This window comes from Chelonia mydas, chromosome 2 (assembly GCF_015237465.2).
Source record: "Chelonia mydas isolate rCheMyd1 chromosome 2, rCheMyd1.pri.v2, whole genome shotgun sequence".
Classification (NCBI taxonomy): Eukaryota; Metazoa; Chordata; order Testudines; family Cheloniidae; genus Chelonia; species Chelonia mydas.
In genome coordinates, this window is record NC_057850.1 from 205,437,559 (window position 1) to 205,456,592 (window position 19,034).

A 19,034-nucleotide genomic window follows, 5' to 3' on the forward strand; every position below is an offset into this window, starting at 1 on the left:
AAAAACAATGTGAGATCAGAATTAAGCCTCCATATTTAACATGTTCGACACAGTTTAAAAATGACTAATTTATTACTTCATTTGGAAGTGAGGCCTGCTGAAAAAAAGCATGAAATCTCTGAAAGGTTATTTGAATGCCAGCAAAATAAAGCTTTCAAACCTATACAAAAATATGCCAAGAGGCTCTGCAACAAGGAGTGAGCTAGAATAGCTAAGATATAATTTTATTTGTATCACATTCAACTGGTTCCTGCGAGTTCTATGGCTACTCACGGATATTAACTAAAGGACAAATTCTTCTGTCAGTTACACCAGGGCAATTTTATATGTGTATAAATGAGGGCAAAATTTGGTTCTAAAATGAAGACCTGTCCCAGAAGGACAGAAAAAAATAACCACTTTATGACTATACATACATTTAGCTGTGACTTTGTACCCGCCTAATGGAGCATCGTGGCCTTCCACAGCATCAAATCCCGCTGATACTAGGATAATGTCCGGATCAAACTCATTGGCAATAGGCATAATCACAGTCCTGCAGAATAAAAAGGCAGCCAGTTACAAACTACAGCTCACACCTTCATTAAGCATACTGCTTGGCATGATCCCCAAAATCCACTATACAAAAACAAAAGTCTGGGCATCAAAAACATTAATATCTTCCTTTAACTAAATTCATCATCATTATATTTAGTCAAAAAAATCCAACTTTTCCCATCTCTGCTTTCATTCTTTTTCTTTTCCAATTTTCTAGGGTTTTTTTTAAAGTACAGGTACATGTGAAAACCTCTAATATTACACACACATCTGTGCCTGTTTTATCCCGCTGCCTATAAAAAGCTGTCTCTTCCAGGGGAGTGACTAATGGTTTACAGAGAATATTCAAAGCCTCAGTGGAAACCTGGACGGCTCCAGTGAGTGCGAACTTGGTGTAAATTTGAACTATAAATTTCTTTTGGGAAAATGTTTGCTTTCCAAACATATTTTTTCTTAACATTTTAAAATGTTTGTCGAGGTGGGGGGTGACTCTAGCAAAGGAAAAACATGAAATTCCCTTAATCAAATCCAGGCTACATTGTCAAGCCTTTCCAAGGTCAAGCATAGCAGGAATGTGACAACCACAAAATAGTGACAGCAACCCCTGCTGGTTTCAGTCAGATAATTCAATGCTTCACATTCCCAAATGTTCTCGTTTTTTTAACCCTTTCCTTCATGTAGGTTTTATCCTGGGTTAGGATTTTTATTGTTTAGCTTAGCTTTTATCAGCATTTAAAGATTTCTTTAAAGCAAATTTATTAAAGAAAAGGTAAAGCTCAAACTGGATTCACAAATATTTTCTTTGACTTGACTTTTCAGGATTCCTGCTCATACGTTGACTTAAAAATTACAGGTTCAAACACTGATACTTTATTATTGTTGACTGAGTTTAATTCTGAAGGTCTTCAATTATACTAAAAGTCAATTAAGATGCTAATCTAAATTCACTAACTCCAGAATTCCAGACTTCAGACTGAAATTCTTCTTAAAATGGATATCTTTATATATTAACTATGATAGCACCTGCCTTATTTCAAAGCATATGTCCATTTCCTTACTGATACTGCGCATAGGAGAAAGAAGAGCATGTTAAGGATCTAGGTTTCATGTTAAATAAGTTAGACTGTTAACAGTTCTCGTCCATTCTGTGTGATTTTTGTTTCTGCATTTTAATTTCCTTTGTTTTGTTCCAAATTCCTCAACAGTACTTTTAACACTAGTGACCATATCCTGCACTCTTTACTCCCACAAAACTCCACTTGAGTTGCAGTCAGTCGGAGTTTTATCTAAATAATGAGTGTAAGATTAGGACACTGGAGAATCAAATGGCTGTCATGTTAGCTCAGAAAAGAGGAGAGTTCAGCTTTACTGCAGGTCTGTTATGCTTATTCCATTGAGATTGCACTGAAGCACTACAGTGCAAGTATGCAGACAATTCCATAAAGACAGAACAATTATTATGTAATTACCTTTAAAGAAAGCTATGTTGAAAGAACGTTAAGTTTGTAAAGCAAGTAGTCAAAAGTTAGGAAATGCCTGGGCAGCCTTAATCCAGCCCCCCCTGTGCATATTTATTATGAGACAGTATCTAAGTCCATGATCACTGCCTCATTCACTACACACCTTCCAACTTCTGCAACAAACGAGGCAGGGGCCCTACAGACATCAGCCTTCTTCATTGCACAGCCCCAAATTCACTCTGAGAGCATTGTGCATCCTGTGCACTGAATGAAGCGGGGATGATGTGAAGTCCCAGCCCAGGTAATGCTTCTAACTCCCTTCTCCCTCATACTCCCAGCTCCTGCTCCTGACCTACAGCACTGCATCTCTCCTGCCATCCTACCACCACCCTGGTTCCTCACCCCTCTGCATTCCAGACAGGCTGCATATTCCTTATCCAAGCTGACAGCATGCCAGCAGGGGCAGCCTTGAGAGCACAACAGAGAACAATTGCAGGGGAAGTCCTGCTCAGGCCCGCAGTCCTGGGATGGCACGTGCCTCTGTGGGGAAGGTGCATGAGTAAAGCCCCATGTTCATCACAAATGCAAAATAACACAAAATGAAAAAGAACATAAAAAATGGCATAAAACAAAAATGCACCCTGCAGTGGCAGCTCCTGCAGCTCTTGTCCTTCAGGGCTGGATCCAGATCCCTGCTCTGGGTGTTGCAACCTGGCACATGGGATCATAGTGCTGCACAGGTTTGCCCGGGCCCCACTGATGAAGGGGCAGCTGGGTCAAACCTGAGCAATGCTGCGAACCCATGTCCAAGTCACAATGCCTGGCATGGGGAACTGGGCCTAGACCTGCAGGACAGGAGCCACTGCTGCAGAATGAGTGCGGGTGGGCTTTATCTGCAACCCCCTGGGGCCTCCCAACCCCGAGGTGCAAGACCTGACCCCTTCCCCCAGAGTTTTCCACCTCCTGCGGGCAGGACCCAACCCCTCACTAGGTTCCCCCTCAGCCAGAGGACAGGGAAAATATATAAGGAGGAATAAGTGAGGGGTCCTCAGGACTAATGGGGGATCTGGGGGACTGGGACTCAGTAGGGGAGGTGGAATATTTAAGGGGGCTAGGGAAGGGGTTTCTGGGCCTAATGGGATTGGGGGGCTGAAGGTCAATAGGAGAGGGGTTTGACAGGTGTTAGCAGTAGTATTCTGATCACTGACATTGCTGTAGCTTGGAGAAGGCTGCAGGCCCAGCTGAGGGCAATTACGCATTTTCTGATGGGGGATTGTGAGCCCCTGGGTGACAATCACTAGGTTAACAAGGTAATTGGGGAGAATATAAGGAGAGGAAACAGGAAGCCAGGGGAGCTCAAGAGGTGCCCAGAAGGAAGCTCAGAGAGTCAGCCTGAGCTGGGCAGTAAGGGCTGCAGGGGAACCTACCATGCTGTAAGCCTGTATTGCACAAGTACTGTTCTGTAAGAGGGACATAAATGCACACCTTGGTGAAAGATAAACAACCCAGTATGTATGTTTGTGATGGTGAAACCATCTGAACTGGCCAGGCTGCGAGATTCACCAGGTACTGACGGAGGCGCCCTGTTACAAGGGGGGATATATAAGAGGGCATGAGGGTGCCTGGATTAATGGGTAAAATAAAAGAACAAGAAATTCCTAAAACAAAACAATTATAAAAAATAAAAAGAAGATCATGGGCTCTACAGTCGAGCAGCCTGGTCATCAAATGGATGGAGAACGGATGGAGAATGCTCGCTACAGATTGAATCTTTGGAAAATGTAGCTCCCATATTCTAACAGGTTTCTAGTGAGCATATGCAAACTGAGGCTATTATTATAACTTGACCACATTTGGTCACAGTTCCCCTGGGCAGCCAATAGGCTTATCCCTGATATCAGGGCATCCCACCACATCTGCTGACCACTGTTCCCTCTAAGCTGTTCGCATGTGCACGCGCACACAGATCCTAAACCCCGCGCACATGGCAAAACACCGTGTGCACAAAAATTTGCACAGAAGAAATTTTTTGCGCACACAGCCTGTCAAAAATTAGAGGGAACACTGCCGCTGACCAAATTTCAAGTCCCTGCTCCAAAGCCTGGAGACACTAAAGTGTCTCAGTGAAATGGTTGTAAGAATTTTTTAGCTCAGGCAAAACATGTTTTCCCCTAATCTTGTTCTCAGAAACAGCTCAAGCATTTTAGCTGAAACGTCCCAGAAAAATTCAGACTGAAGCAAAAATGCAGCATGGGAAATTTCAGCTGAAATGGTTAAATTATGGGAAAGTTATAAGTAACGAAAGCAGCATCTTACAATTGAACATGTCAGGCAACCATACTTAACAGGCGTCACTATTTAGCGCTACCTGTAATGGTAGTAAAAAGTCTGTCCAGAGAGGATACATGGAAACCTCCAGACAAAAGAAAGAGATGACTTTTAGAATGATAGTAACTGGAAAGGTGGGGGTGACATTTAGTACGGTTCTGTCAGTGATAGCTGAGACTATAAGGTTGAGTAAATGCCTCAAAACGCTTTTCTGAAAATTAGCAAAAAAAAAAAAAAAGAATGAGAAATTCTGCTTTTGAGAATGCAGATGTAAAGCATCAACTTGGATGAATGTATTTCACACCAGAGCAGTACCGCCACTCCCTCCACAAAACAATGAAGTTACTTTACAAACTGGCAGACTTTTGCTAGTACGATTCAGCATATTGCACACAGAGCTGGCCTATGAAGACCAGAAAACCTGTGTCATTGCTTCCCCTCCCTTTCATCCCTCCAAATCTGGAGGTAACTGGAATATCAGGCTTAATCTAATTCATCTTTCATGTTTTAATAATAAAAATACATGTATAGTTCTTTTCTTTTCAAAATACTAAGGAAAGTATAATTTGATTGCTAGGATAGAAAGTTAGTCCCTATTTTCTTCTAAAAATCATTAGTTGTTTATGGTTCTCACTACAGCACCCCAAGGCTGGTCTTTGGCCTCCAAGAAAACCATGGCTGCAGGTTCACTGATTTTGGGGAGGACTCACATGGTAATGGAATCCAGGGCTCCATAAACTGCTACTGATAGCACTAATGTCGCTCTCTCCCCCAAACCTAGCAGCATGAATCTAAGCTGGTTACTCTGTTGAACAACCAATATGTCTTAAACATGACGGGGCAGTTCATCATGAAGGTATAATGCGCCTCGTCTAATGGACTACATGTAGAACTGAAAGCCAGGGATGACTCCTCTCTATGTCCAGCTCTGACAATGACTCCTTCTATGGCCTAGGCAAGTGATGGAACATCTCTGCTTACATTCCTCCATCTATAAAACCAAGACAGTGATACTTTCATACCCCATGGGGTTGCTGTCATGAATAATTTGTTTGACTCAAATATATAGATAATGCATTTCACCAGAATGCACACCAAACCCTGTGGTCACAGTGGCTCTCACAGACCCCCAACCTCCTTGACTTGTCTGGACAACTGTCCTTTGCAAAAGCTTTTAGAAGTTGACCACCATGCAGAGCCCTGTTCAAGCTGCACTTTATCAGGGCTGCACTTCATCAGGAGGCTGGGGACCCCTTGAAGATCCATCCCTTTCCCCCGCCCATACTTGAGGCTCTGTTCTTCTCTGAATCCAAGTTTTGTTTAGCTCCGGGCAGAAGGAACAGTCAGAGAGCAGGTTACAGCTCCCTGATCCTGTGCTGGCCTGGCCAAGCATCAGAGAGAGCAGCCCTGGGACCCTGCGTTAGTGAAGGATCTGCATCACACAGAGAGCTCCATCATGATCTACCCTCCCTCAGGCACACCCATGACACCAGTGTGGGGTGGGGTAGTTGGCCCATAAGCCGCTTCACTGAGTTTGCACCAGAGTGAGTTCACCCATGCCATGGCAACTCTCCTCTGGCCTACTTCAGCCAAAATAAGTCTGGATCTGAAAATAACAGAGGAAAAAAAACAATAAAATTACATTTGGATGTATTCTAAAGAATCATCTTGTTAGCCATCCCTAATTCCTCAGGACATACCTATGCTCAATAGTATATCACATCTGACAGGTTCTGGTTATGATGAATGTCAAAACACTTTCTTACAATCCCAACAAAAATACTCTAAAAGTCTCTGTAGATAGAGGCTGTATCCAAGATTAAGACTAAGGATAGTTATTATTTTATCTGGAGGGGAATTAAGAATTAGATCCAGGCAATAGTGCAGTAGGGGCCAAATTCTTCTATCAGATGCAGTAGTGCAACCCTATTGAAGCCAGCTGGGCTGCATGAGTATAACAGAAAGCAAAATCTATTACTAAGATATTTCTGAGACTTTAGATGGAACTACTATTGTCTGACTACATCTGAGTTTTATATTTTAACTATTAGTCATACCCTCCTTCCCTCGCTAAAGAAAAAAAATCCAAAAGAGAGACTGATTTTCTGTTATCCTGTGTCATACAGAGCCGTAATTATTGAATATATAAAGTATTCAGATGAAAAGGATTTTAGGGACTTCCCTGCTCTTTTCTTCCTTTTGCTGTGCCACTAATTGCACGTCACATTTTAAAATCTTGAGCAGTCGGGTCATGGTTTATCTCGCTCCAGAGTTTACTTCACTCCATTAAGCCTTACAGCTATAGTGGAGTGACTCAAGACAATGCAGCCCCTCCTTTAGTTTGATGGCACTGGCATGGAGCATGTGCCTGGGAATTTGAAGAGATTAATTTTAGTTCCACAAAAGAGATTTCCCCATGGAATTAATGCATTCAATTTGGGTATGCTGCTGTCTGCAAAGAAGCCATGGGACAGCTTCCAGTTGGGTGTAGTCCTAGAGAAAACATCAAGCATGTGTTCTTTCCCGTCCCCAACAGTATGAACATCAGATGCAAGACATTATAGAGACTTTACCATTTACTTGATCTCATTCCTTTTATTCTTCTATTCTATTTTTGTGGTTTTACTGCACATGGGAAGCATGCTCCCAAACATTTGTTCTCCCAGAAGACATGCAGAGAAGTACCCAAGCCAGAAATTCATTGGGATGTGCCACCAAATAAAGCCAAAGATATCCAGAGAAAGGGCTAAGTTGACATAAATGGCCACTCTACTTCGATAGAGTTTATAATTTAAGAGGAAGCACAGACAACCTACACAGAACATTGAGGGTGGTAATTAGTATAACTGAAGGGCAAATCCACATTTTTCTGAACCTACAGGGCATAGTGGTTTAGTAACATCAATTATTCACACTGACTACAAAAAAGTAGCACTTTCCACCCACAGTTCTCAAAGCACTTTATAAATGTTAACTAAGGAACACAATGATCCACATCCTCAGCTGGTGGAAATTAGCATAGCTATGATCTGGCCTAACATCCCTTTAAAGTAGGCATTATTATACCCATTTCACAAATGAATAAACTGAGGCAGAGGACAGGTAACTAACTTGCTTAAAGTAACACAGTGATCATTAGGAAAAACCTGGACAGACAACAGAAATAAAGAATGCATGTCCACTGTTTTAGTTACTAGACAACACTAAGTATTATTTCAGAGTAGCAGCTGTGTTAGTCTGTATCCGCAAAAAAAAAAGGAGGACTTGTGGCACCTTAGAGACAAACAAATTTATTTGAGCATAAGCTTTCGTGAGCTACAGCTCACTTCATCGGATGCATTCAGTGGAAAATACAGTGGGGAGATTTATATACACAGAGAACATGAAACAATGGGTGTTACCATACACACTGTAATGAGAGTGATCAGGTAAGGTGAGCTATTACCAGCAGGAGAGCGGGGGGAAAAAAACCTTTTGTAGTGATAATCAAGGTGGGCCATTTCCAGCAGTTGACAAGAACGTCTGAGGAACAGTGGGGGGGAGGAATAAACATGGGGAAATAGTTTTACTTTGTGTAATGACACATCCACTTCCAGTCTTTATTCAAGCCTAAGTTAATTGTATCCAGTTTGCAAATTAATTCCAATTCAGCAGTCTCTCGTTGGAGTCTGTTTTTGAAATTTTTTTGTTGAAGAATTGCCACTTGTAGGTCTGTAATCGAGTGACCAAAGAGGTTGAAGTGTTCTCCGACTGGTTTTTGAATGTTATAATTCTTGACGTCTGATTTGTGTCCATTTATTCTTTTACATAGAGACTGTCCAGTTTGGCCAATGTACATGGCAGAGGGGCGCATGATGGCATATATGACATTGGTAGATGTGCAGGTGAACGAGCCTCTGATAGTGTGGCTGATGTGATTAGGCCCTATGATGGTGTCCCCTGAATAGATATGTGGACACAGTTGGCAACGGGCTTTGTTTGCAAGGATCGGTTCCTGGGTTAGTGGTTCTGTTGTGTGGTGTTTGGTTGCCGGTGAGTATTTGCTTCAGGTCGGGGGGCTGTCTGTAAGCAAGGACTGGCCTGTCTCCCAAGATCTATGAGAGTGATGGGTCATCCTTCAGGATAGGTTGTAGATCCTCGATGATGCGTTAGAGAGGTTTTAATTGGGGGCTGAAGGTGATGGCTAGTGGCGTTCTGTTATTTTCTTTGTTGGGCCTGTCCTGTAGTAGGTAACTTCTGGCCTAATCACATCAGCCACACAATCAGAGGCTCGTTCACCTGCACATCTACCAATGTGATATATGCCATCATGTGCCAGCAATGCCCCTCTGCCATGTACATTGGCCAAACTGGACAGTCTCTACGTAAAAGAATAAATGGACACAAATCAGACGTCAAGAATTATAACATTCAAAAACCAGTTGGAGAACACTTCAACCTCTTTGATCACTCGATTACAGACCTAAAAGTGGCAATTCTTCAACAAAAAAAACTTCAAAAACAGACTCCAACAAGAGACTGCTGAATTGGAATTAATTTGCAAACTGGATACAATTAACTTAGGCTTGAATAAAGACTGGGAGTGGATGGGTCATTACACAAAGTAAAACTATTTCCCCATGTTTATTCTCCACTCTCCTTCCCCCCTCCCCCCCCCCCCCCGCTGTTCCTCAGACATTCTTGTCAACTGCTGGAAATGGCCCACCTTGATTATCACTACAAAATGTTCCCCCCTCCCCGACTCTCCTGCTGGTAATAGCTCACCTTACCTGATCACTCTCGTTACAGTGTGTATGGTAACACCCATTGTTTCATGTTCTTTGTGTATATAAGTCTCCCCACTGTATTTTCCACTGAATGCATCCGATGAAGTGAGCTGTAGCTCACGAAAGCTTATGCTCAAATAAATGTGTTTGTCTATAAAGTGCCACAAGTCCTCCTTTTCTTTTTAAGTATTACTTATTCAGTTTCCCCACTTGCCCCTTTTGCTGAATATACATAACACATTAGTTCTAATCTACCTCGTTTTTGATCCAAGAGGGGCCCTCCCTTAATTTGAAGTAATGTACTGCTATCTGCTAAGACTCTTGATTTCCCATCTTGAAGAAAAACTATCACTGGACTGAAAGTTACATATGTTCAAGTATGTTGCTGAACCCAGGTCCAGTGAATAGATCAGTGAAGCCCAGGAGGTTGATACCCAGCATTTCAAAGCATATGCAATACTTGTTGGGAACAGTGCCCTATGGTATCTATTACTTTTACGCATTGTTTTCATGTATGTTTTAATATAATATCACGTAAGTTACCTACTTACATAAAAGAAAACTGTTGCATTCCCTCCCCCCAGAACTTCAGGTTAATTTTTTCTGTATTATTTAGTACAGTTATCTCTCCCAATCAATCTAGCTAACCTTGGATATGGCACTAAATCGGAATAAATGGGGTTTTAAAACAGGAATGAATCTCTAGCATACTTAAGGGACCTTCCCTTCTTAGACCCCAATCCTACCGACAATTAACCAAGTGCTTAACTTTATTACTGTGAGTAGCCCCACCAATTTCCATTGAATCAAAAGGTTTAAAGGCACCCTCAGCTTTGCATCTTTTATTTTTCTTTTTATTTATTTATTTATTTTTGGCTTTTGCAGCTTACATTTTTGAGCCTGAGATGATTATTCATGGGTTTCTTTTTAAATGAATAATGATTTAGGCATCCTGCCTGAAATTTTCCTAAGTTCTGTTACAACTGGAATTGCAACATCAACACCAACCAAAAAACATAAGGAATATTTACTACAATATGTGTTGATCCTTCCATTTTTAAAATTATTTTTTACAAAGGTGGTTTTCATGTAATTACAAGGGCCCTTCTACATTTGAGTATGGCATTCCTAAATCTGATCCACTGAATCAGTTCAAAAATAACCAAAGATGGGAAAAATAAATTAGCAAACAGGAGAAAGTTTAGAAAAATATTACTTTGAAATTTTCAGAAACTACAAAGAAGGAGATTATGGTATTGTCACATGAAAATATCCAACTTCTAGAAGCTATGACATACAGACATCCACAATGAGAACAAATATCTATATTCAGATTTCAGTTTATTCACAGCTTAGCAGTGTTTAGATATAGGGTTTTAAGTTTGGCCCAATATGGAGACAAATTTCAGGGAAGTTTAGATCCATAACCATGGCCAGGCTCCAGTGTTCAAATATGTGGCTTTAGTCCAAACCCATCCAGAATTTGCTACTGAACATAGATGCCCATCTGCGTACAGATACAAAGTGATATGTGGACGATATTTGAAAAGAGGCCAAGAGAACACATACAATAGTATGCCCCCTTAAAGAGCAGTTTTATTCTGAAAGGTCAGTATGTAAAATAGCACCTGCTTACTCAACAAACCTGCTCCTGCATGTATTCATAGTCATATGTGTTTACGTATTTTAGTGATAGAAATAAGTGTTTTTGGTCTTCTCTGCAGAACCAACACAGCTAAAAACTGATCAAGTTGGATATCATTCCATCTTATAGATCATAAACAAAAGTATTTAAGTTTCTTTCAGCTGCGGACCATGGTACTGACAAGTGTGACTGCAGGATTAATTTGACCTTGGAAGACCTTTATTATTGGTGAAGATGCACAAGAAGCAAGAAATCCAGCTTAACTTCTAGATTCTGCAAGGCTGGGAGTTAAAAAAACAACAACATCGTGTTACCTGTAAACTGAACACAATGACTAAGGAGAAGTAGAAAGATGATAAACATGAAACCTTATAACCACACTAACATACATTATGCACACACACAAATACCCCACAAAATTTTGCTCTCAGGAATACCTTAGGCCAGAATTTAGCGCATGTAGTGTAACATGTGCCTATTGGAAACTCGTTTACTGCCCATCTGTTATTACTTTATTTTTTATATATATATATACACACACACACACACACATATATATATATAATCCCCAGAAGTTTTTCTGACATAAAACATAAAAGTAATAATAGGGATTAAAAAAGAGTTTTCTATTTTAAAATTTGGATGGCGTGCAATGTGGAGCTTAACACTCATATTTCACTTCTATAAAATCTGGGTACAGTACAGCATATCCTTTTTGTTAGGCTTAAATAGCTATCAGTTTTGTCTTTCCGTTAAATCATTTCTTTCAACAGAATTTTATCACACAAATCAATGGACTTGGCCTAAATCTTTGCCACAATAAGCCAACAATACTACTAAAATCCCCACAGTAAACCTAAATATTACATACTAAATGTGGTCGTTCCTGACAAGAAAAAAAAATCAAAATTTATAATAAGAGAAATAAGTAAATGGAGAGGTCAGACTTTATGGTAAGTAAATGTAGTGTGGTTTATGGAATGCACAAAACAAATGATAGCTTGTCTATGGAATTGTTTGTTTCTATGGAAAAATTTGTATTATTTTCAATAGAGACTACCTTTTAATGTGGTCTTTCCAAAGCATTTGACATCAAGAATTCCCTAACTACATAACAATCTGAGAATGGTAAAATAGAAAGGATAATTTAGTAGCTAACTTACATGCCAGAAGAATATTGAACAGGTGGGTAGGGAGAAGAAGGCCAAGGGTACTGCTTGGAATAAACTAAAAAACATTCTGCCTTCATGACCCAATGGACCCTTTATTTGTTGCAGAGACCATACAAAGCAACAGGCCAAGCCACAATTTAGAGCCTAAAATTCCCCAAAGTTCAAAAGGTATTAGGGTATGTCTACACTGCAATCATGGGTGGTAACTGCAGCTCATGTATACATATCTGAGTTAGCTTTAATCTAGCTAGCTTGAGTAGCGGTAGTAATGAAGCCATGGCAGCACGGGCTAGTTGCCCTAGTAATTACCATGGATTCTCAGCAGGCTTAATCCCAGATCAAGTTTATGAATATTTGTGAAAATATCACTTTTCACATCCACTAGTCAGGAACAGTGTTATGCATGGAACTTAGTTATCTTTTTACATTTTTTCCCCATATTTCACATATTCATTTTCCTAGATGTAATGAAAGCTGTGTGAAGTGAAGCTGGACGTGTCCTCATAGTTTATCTAGTCTGGCTCCTAGTATACTTAGCATAGCTTCTAAAATGTAGTTCCTATGCTTTTTTCTTTCTTGTCTTTAAAAGCTCTTGTGGTAATGATTTCACAACTTTTCTGGGCAGCCTATTCCATTGCTCACTTTTCCCTTGAACTGAAGGAATTCAGAAGTTGCTTTTATGTGCTTAAGCTGATTTTGTCAACTCTTAAGAGTTATTACCTCAAAGGGAAGAGGTATGTATATGTTATTTCCTCCTACTTTGTCCTAATGTATAAAATGAAGCAATTGAGAAGAGTGACATGGAGATTTCCTTACACCCAAGCCAAATTCACTATGAGGGAGTCTCTCTGATCTACAGTAAGATGATGCTGTTGTCCGGCTATACCAAAAGAAGGACAGGAGACACTTGATATGAATTTAACCAGGCTGCAACTTTATTATTAGATGTCTGGGACTACCCGGTGGATAAAAGTGTACAGTGCAGGCAACTCCATGTTCATGTTCATTCAAATAACTACCCAGGACTTCCATCAGCCCTCCTTCATTTTCCATCCAGGTCCCCCAGCCAACCCATAGCTTGGACCTTACCATACCCCCAGTAGGAGGGTTAAGGTGGGCTATAAGAAAGTGGGGTTGACTCCTTGCCATACCAGTCATAGGAGCCCTGAACACCCCCCCTTACCCCTCTCTATTCTGTTCCTTTAACCAGCACCTATTTTTTTATTCCTTTACCAGGCCATTTATCTGGTCACTGGATGCCTTCCCAACAGAGTACTTGCACTGGACACCGGCCACAAGGAGGTGCCAGCAATTAGCTTGGCTGCTCCCCTCCACCTCAAACCCAGTCGGGTTCCCAGACATCTCCCAATGGCCTCTTTTATAGCATCTAAACATGCCAGCCCTCAAGTCTGAGAGGTGAACCGCCATCCTCACAAAATAATTCAGTTGCCCTTTGCACGATGCCAGGATTGTCAAGGACACCAGCAGCTGCATTGCCAACGACCATGTACTGCAACACCTGCCCCGCTCTGATGGGCCATATCGGTGACTAGCATTTCAGATCCTGAAATTGGAAGAATTCATTAAAATTTCCTTCATAACTCAGCCATGTGCCCGGAGCCAAGGATCTCCACAGCACTGGCAACATCGTACGCCGAGGCTCCATAGTGCCAGCGGCATCTGCTCGGGTTCGTTGCTAGCTCCTGGTGCGAGCTCCTGATATCTGTGGAAGTGAAAATGAGACAAGGCATCTGCTATGCCATTATCCACCCCAGGAACGTGCTTGGAAGAAAAACAGATGTTGAGGCTTAAACATTGTAGCACAAATGCCCTCACTAACGTCATAATTCTGTGTGACCTGGACGTTTGGTGACTGATAACGTGTAGTACCACGGCCATGTTGTCACACCAGAAGCACAACCTTTTATTCGCTAACTCTGGTCCCCAGATAACCACTGCAACTAAAATGGAGACAAATTTCAGGAAAATCATGTCATGCACTACCCCGTTTTGCATCCAGATGGCTGGCCATTTCTGGGAACACAACCTGCTTTGGTAAAACACCCCAAAACCCATACCCCTGAAGCATCTGAATGGATTTTCAAACCCGCCTCTAATAACCATTCCTCCCTCCATAATGACACCCCATTAAATTGACTCAGAAACTGTTCCCACACCTTCAAGTCTTCCTACATCTCTCTAATAACTCATATATAATGATGTGGCCTGGCTATTTTCACTGTTGACACTGCAAGCCTGGCCACAGAATGCCCCACAAATATGCCCCATCTGCTTTATTAAGGTAATCCCATAGGAGAACCATTAAAACCTCTGGCCTATCTGGCATTGGTGCCCATGTCCATTGCACCGCCCCCAGCTTGGCCCCCCTTCCCCTGCTTGTGTTCTGTGCGCCATAACCTGCTCCAACCAAGCCAAACCTGAGGTTGCCACTTGACACCCCCCCCCATCCTGTTTCCCCCTTGCAACCGTCCCCTACCCTTCTGGCAAGAACGGGATGAAGGAGTTGAGAAAAGTGACATGGAGATTTCCTTACACTTAGGCTATGTGGGAGTCTCTCTGATCTACAGCAAGATGATGTTGATGATACAGAGAGTGTCCCTTTTAGGAGACGCAGGATGGTTGGCACTTCTCTGTCTCAGCAGGGCTATGAACCTTTCACTGAAACCATGACACAATATTGCCAAAGAAAAAACCATTACATCGCTACATTCTTTTCCAAACATGCATTTAAACAGAAGCAGGATTTCACACCCACAGTGCTACAGCTAGAAGTGAGCTGTAGCTCACGAAAGCTTATGCTCAAATAAATCAGTTAGTCTCTACGGTGCCACAAGTACTCCTTTTCTTCTTACAGCTAGAACAGACATTAATGAAGTACACAAAGCAAACACCAATTCTGCTAATGTGGGCTGTGCAGAATTCTGCATAATTAGACATTTAGTAGAGTCCCAAGTCAGGTCCTTACAGTGATGTGCTGTAATCAGTACAACTTTTTGGCCTCTTGTTTGTTACACTACATAAACCCCCTTTCCCTTGTTCATGGGACAAGGCGGAATGCTCATAGTAATGCTACAACCTCTAGATACTACACAGTGTTAGAAACTATTACTGATTCTGTAAAAGTTCCAGCCACTGTTCAGCTAGAAATCTGACCTGTTTTGGCTCTGGATAACACTGTCGTCCTGCTTTTCTCATTTTCTCTTTTTCCCTCTCTCTTTTTGCTCAGCACAATAAAAGAAATTATAACAGATCCCAAAGTAGTGGGGAAATTCAGTGCCAGTGATCACAAACCAACTGAAGCAGGTATATTAAGAAGGGGTGGTATCACAGACAGCCAAAGGAAAGCACTACACTTCAAAAAGGAGGAGACTGCGAATCACAATGGGCAATATCAGATTGCTGGCATATTAAAACATAAGTACACCATCCTGCAAGGTGTTCGTGGTCCTTGTATCTCACACAATGTGCTCACCATCTAAAAGGATGGGGTCAAAAAAGGTAACTGGAGGGATGGGAGACATTGGCAGATTTGCGGCCTGTTTTTGTATAGTTGAAATGAATGGGAATTTTGCCATTGACTTCAATGAAACCAAGAAATCAATCTTTATCACTGAAATATAAAAGAAAGAGATCTCATACAGAAGGAAATCCAGAATAGAAAAGAAGCACTGTCACCAAAATGAAGTTTCATAAAAGCCCAATGTCACTGAAATGATCTGCTTAAAATTGTTATCTAAAGCAGAAAACAAGATAGAGGTCAAGAGATAAACTGGGAGATTATGAGACACTGAAAGAAAATCAATGAAAACCTGTTGACTAAAGCAATGAATGGAAACTAAATGTTTTTCTCAAAGGTATCAAGCAGAGAAGAAAGATTGAAGACAAAGTAGGACCTCTGAAGAATGAGGATGGAGAGCAATAACAGAGGAATCAGGAATGGCAGAATGCCTAAATAAATATTCCCCAGTTTTTAACAGGAAGGAATGGGGAATAGACATATACACTGGGGAGGTCAATACAAGAAACAAAAAGGGAAAAAACAAAAAAACAGAGCTAAGTGGCAATAAAATGATGTTAAATAAGTATTTAATTAAACTGCTGTTGACTTCAATGACATCAGTATTTCACCAAATGGGTTTTATTAAGGCTCTGCCAAAAAGGGGTAAGAGATGCATTGTTAATGCACGCGGCCCTGTGGCATTACACCTGTGAAAGCTAGAGCAGACATAATTCTTCCAGAAGTACTGTGAGAGGGAAGCTTTGAGCAGCACCACCAGCAGATTCTGGACAGAAAGCCAAGACATCTGGCACTGGGAGGTTTACAATAGTGCAATGGGGTGGCATTTGTTCTCCTATACAGGGTAGGGGCAAGTTCAGAGGAAAGGGGCATGGCAGGATTTGCACTAGCATCCAATGTCACTTTAAAAATGATGTTGCTGAATTTGTCTTTTATTCATTCACTCACTTACAAGATACTGCACTCTTCCTGTGAAGCGAAACTGCTCACACCTCTTTCAATCATTTTTTCATTCCCATTTGAAGTGATATATTGAGTAGCCCCTTTCATGAGCATTTTTTAAGTCGCATGAAATAAGAAATACTTTTTCTACCATATGTTATAGTTAAAATACTTAAAGCTGTTTCCCATTATTGGCTGGTCCATCTTTGTGTCGTCAGTTGCCTTGGGAACTGAGACTGATCATAATTTCAAGAACATTTAAGAATGAATTGAATAGCATATTTCCGTATGCAATGTGCAGCTACATTTATATTATATGTTGGAACTATTGGCAGTGCATGCAAATAAGCATGATTTCCACTTTTACCTACGTTTTTCACTCACTTGTCTCCCACAGTTACAGACAAAATAGCATACTGACATAGATTAAATACATGAGTTAATGACTATAAACTTCCAATAATCTATTGGGAAAACACCGTAAGGAGGATGTATAATTCTAATTACACAAGACTTGTTGTATACCTGTTAAATCCTCATTTTCCAGTTTGAATATCTGAAGCCCATGTTATCCAAAATCTTTATCTGGTCTTATGTCTGAAATTTTCATCGAAATCAAATTTGGTTTTATTGGTTTATTTTATTTTGATTTTCCAAATATTCCGGAGGTCCTCCAAGACTTTCATAAAATTGGGGAGTTACGTGTACACACACTCTTCAGTTACATAAGCTCCTTCATAAACATTTATTAATCCTGAACGAGGAGTTGTATTTATAGGCTTCAATGTGCTTAAAGCAAACGGGAGAAAAGCAAGCATTTGCTTATTGACACAGTTTTGCCATTTTAAATCCTTTGCCATGGAATAGCCAGAAAAGCTTGTAAACTGTGCTCAAGAACAGTAGTTTTCAAACTGTCGTTCACGAACTACCAGCAGTCCCCAAAGTATTTGCTGCTGCTCTGAAAAATCTGGCTGCTGAAAGAGAGAGCTCTTCATTTCCCACCTGCCACAATGCATTTAAATATAGGCAAAAATTCAGTTCCTGTCTTGGACCAGTTCCTCAGCTGAAGTGAAGCATTGCCAATTTGCACCACCTGAGAATCTAACCCATATATATTTCAATAAAATGATTTTTTCAATGAAAAGTTACCATAGTTGCCACAGGGAAGTTAGGCAACTACAATGAGTGGGAAGGTGTTCTATGTGATCACAAATGGATGGGGAGACAGTCCTCGAGATAATCTAGGTAATGGCCCACACAGTGGAAAGGACTGAGGACTTCTGCCTCCAGAACTAAGAATTTGTCAGCCGTTCAAGATGAATAGCTATGGATTTAGTTCTGTTTTACACTTTTTATTCTTTGTTTCATTTTTCTTTAAGAACAGTCCAGGAAATTATATTTTAAAAAACCAAATGACCCTGCACATTAGTACAAAAACTTAGGTGATTAAAGGTTACAAACAGGATACACAACATGGCCAAGTTAAGGTTGCTTTTGGAGGGGTCACGTTAGCATATTCTGACTTTTGTGATTTAAATTTGAGCTGATCAGATAATATCCAGAGTTGATTTGGTCCACTTTTCCTCTTAAATTATTGACAAATAAGTTTTCACATTATTCAACCTGCTGCATAAGCAGGTCAAATATTATTCATCAAGTGATTTATGTGATGAATTTGTTCCTACCATTAGTTAAATTATTTTGAATAGTTTGGATGTTTATTGGCCAGTTTTAACTTCTCAATGTATCTTTCACATCGCAGCAACCTGCTTTTTGCATTTGATGTACGTCCTCATTAAGTAATTAACAATCCCTTCACATTATTGTACACCTCAAGTTCAAATTAAAAAATGGTGCTGTTAAACTGTAAAGCTTAAACTTTAAGGTCACAGTCCAAAGACAATTAGTTCCAAGACATTTGCAAAATCCTGGCAACTTAGCAAACCAACTGGAGACCCACAGTCAGGGAGGAAATGGCTATCTTTGAGGAGACTTGCTTGGAAAACCTGAAACTGGAAGAGGCTTGCTTGTTACAAGACAGAAAAAATCAGCATAATTGTCCCATCACCTCACCGCTCTGTTTTGTTAGCTGTCAGAAATATACAGGGAAGGGTAAACACCTTTAAATCCCTCCTGGTCAGAGAAAAAACCCTTTCACCATGTCAAGGTTCCTTCCCCACTCTGAACTCTAGGGTACAGATGTGGGGACCTTCATGAAAACCCACCTAAGCTTATTTTTACTAGCTTAGATTAAAACTTCCCCAAGGTACAAACTATTTTACCTTTTGTCCCTGGACTTTATTGCTGCCACTACCAAGCGTCTAACAAATTTATAACAGGGAAAGAGCCCGCTTGGAAATGTCTTTCCCCTTCTCCCCCCCCCACCCCGCCCAAATCCTCCCAAAACCTACACCCCCTTTCCTGGGGAAGGCTTGATAAAAGTCCTCACCAATTTGCATAGGTGAACACAGACCCAAACCCTTGGATCTTAAGAACAATGAAAAAGCAATCAGGTTCTTAAAAGAAGAATTTTAATTAAAGAAAAAGTAAAAGAAAAACCTCTGTAAAATCAGGATGGTAAATACCTTACAGGGTAATCGGATTCAAAACACAGAGAATCCCTCTAGGCTAAACCTTAAGTTACAA

The 19,034-nt window shown here is 40.7% G+C and overlaps 1 protein-coding gene across 1 annotated transcript in view; it reads right to left on the bottom strand.

The window, feature by feature from the left end:
• Positions 1–19,034, bottom strand: part of HDAC9 (histone deacetylase 9) — a 686,372-nt gene that overhangs the window by 75,775 nt on the left and 591,563 nt on the right. Inside the window, exon 23 of the mRNA XM_043541099.1 lies at positions 417–535. Coding sequence (XP_043397034.1) covers positions 417–535 — 119 coding nt within the window. The remainder of the gene's footprint in view (positions 1–416; positions 536–19,034) is intronic.